Source organism: Antrostomus carolinensis, unplaced genomic scaffold, assembly GCF_000700745.2.
Source record: "Antrostomus carolinensis isolate BGI_N321 unplaced genomic scaffold, ASM70074v2 scaffold26969, whole genome shotgun sequence".
NCBI classification, from domain to species: domain Eukaryota; kingdom Metazoa; phylum Chordata; class Aves; order Caprimulgiformes; family Caprimulgidae; genus Antrostomus; species Antrostomus carolinensis.
This window is the reverse complement of record NW_010339638.1, coordinates 310-1,546: the sequence shown is the minus strand read 5'-3', so window position 1 is coordinate 1,546 and position 1,237 is coordinate 310. Positions and strand designations below refer to the sequence as shown.

General features: G+C 63.1%; 1 protein-coding gene across 1 annotated transcript in view; it reads left to right on the top strand.

The window, feature by feature from the left end:
* LOC104531126 (sodium-coupled neutral amino acid transporter 3) overlaps positions 1–1,237 on the top strand; it is a gene marked incomplete at its 3' end in the record, with an annotated part of 2,602 nt that overhangs the window by 1,073 nt on the left and 292 nt on the right. The window contains exons 4-6 of the mRNA XM_010175922.1: positions 148–212; positions 293–385; positions 481–562. Of these exons, the coding sequence (XP_010174224.1) occupies positions 148–212; positions 293–385; positions 481–562 (240 nt within the window). The remainder of the gene's footprint in view (positions 1–147; positions 213–292; positions 386–480; positions 563–1,237) is intronic.

The following is a 1,237-nucleotide window of genomic DNA, read 5'->3' as shown; positions in this document are numbered from 1 at the left end:
GAGCACCCAGCTGGTGCCAAGGCAGGGGGCCAGGGGACCTGCCAGGATGGCTGCCTGCCCATGGAGCCTGTCTACGTGGGGTTTGTCCTACAGCTGTGTCCGAGCCCGGTGCTGTGACCCACTGGTGACAGTGTTGTCCTCCCACAGCTTTTTAGTGGCCCTGCTTTCCAGCTACTCCATCCACCTGCTGCTCAAGTCCTCCGGCATTGTGGGTGAGTGCCAGGTCCCCACTGGGTCTGTGCTGGGGGGTCCCCTCCCAACCCTCACCCCACCACTGCTCCCTGTCTCACAGGCATCCGTGCCTACGAGCAATTGGGCTACCGAGCCTTCGGCACGCCGGGAAAGCTGGCTGCGGCCATCGCCATCACGCTGCAGAACATCGGAGGTGAGGACGGGGCTGGGGGTGAACCTGGTGGGGCCCAGGGGGGTGACATGGGACCAGAGCTCACCAGCGCAGCATGACCTCGCTCTGCCCCACAGCCATGTCCAGCTACCTGTACATCGTCAAATCCGAAGTGCCTCTCGTCATCCAGACCTTCCTCAACCTGGAGGAGAAGACCACGTGAGTGCCTCCTGCCCGCGCTGCCCGTGTGCCTTCCCCGGCAGGCGCCGGGGCTTCATCTCCAGCTGTGCAGCCCATGGCGGGGATTTAGGGCCATTAAGCCACTACTATTTTTGATAACCGTCAGTGCTGAATAAGCCGCTGGGTGGGATTAAACCGGGCTGAACTTCCAATCCCTGCTCCTCACATCCCCTTGGGATCATGCTTTCCTCCTTGAGCAGAGCCCAGGGCTGTGGCAGGGGGGACAGGAACTCTGCTTGGGAATGGGGACCCCCCACACTGTGCCCATATCCCATCAGGGGGGTGAGAGCCAGGCAGATGCTGGGCAGAACTGCCACTGGGACCTCCACCAGCCCAGGACTGGGTGTCCCAGCTGCTCTGGGGTGCTCGACCACATATGAGACTGGGGCTGGGCAGGGGTCCTGTCCCATGGATGGCTGGGGGCAGCTCTCTCCACCTGGGGCATTGAGGACCTGGCTGAGTACCCTTGCAGGTGCTGGTACCCTTGTCCCTGTGTCCTCCCGCTGCCAGGTTGCCCTCTGGCAAACACGTGCTGAGAACACAGTCCTCAGCCTGTCCTCAGCAGCTCTGGCCCATGGAGGTGCCCCACTACTGGGGTAGGCAGGACCCCAGCTCAAGGGTCCCCAGGGATGGTGGGCTTGGAGGGGTCCCCAG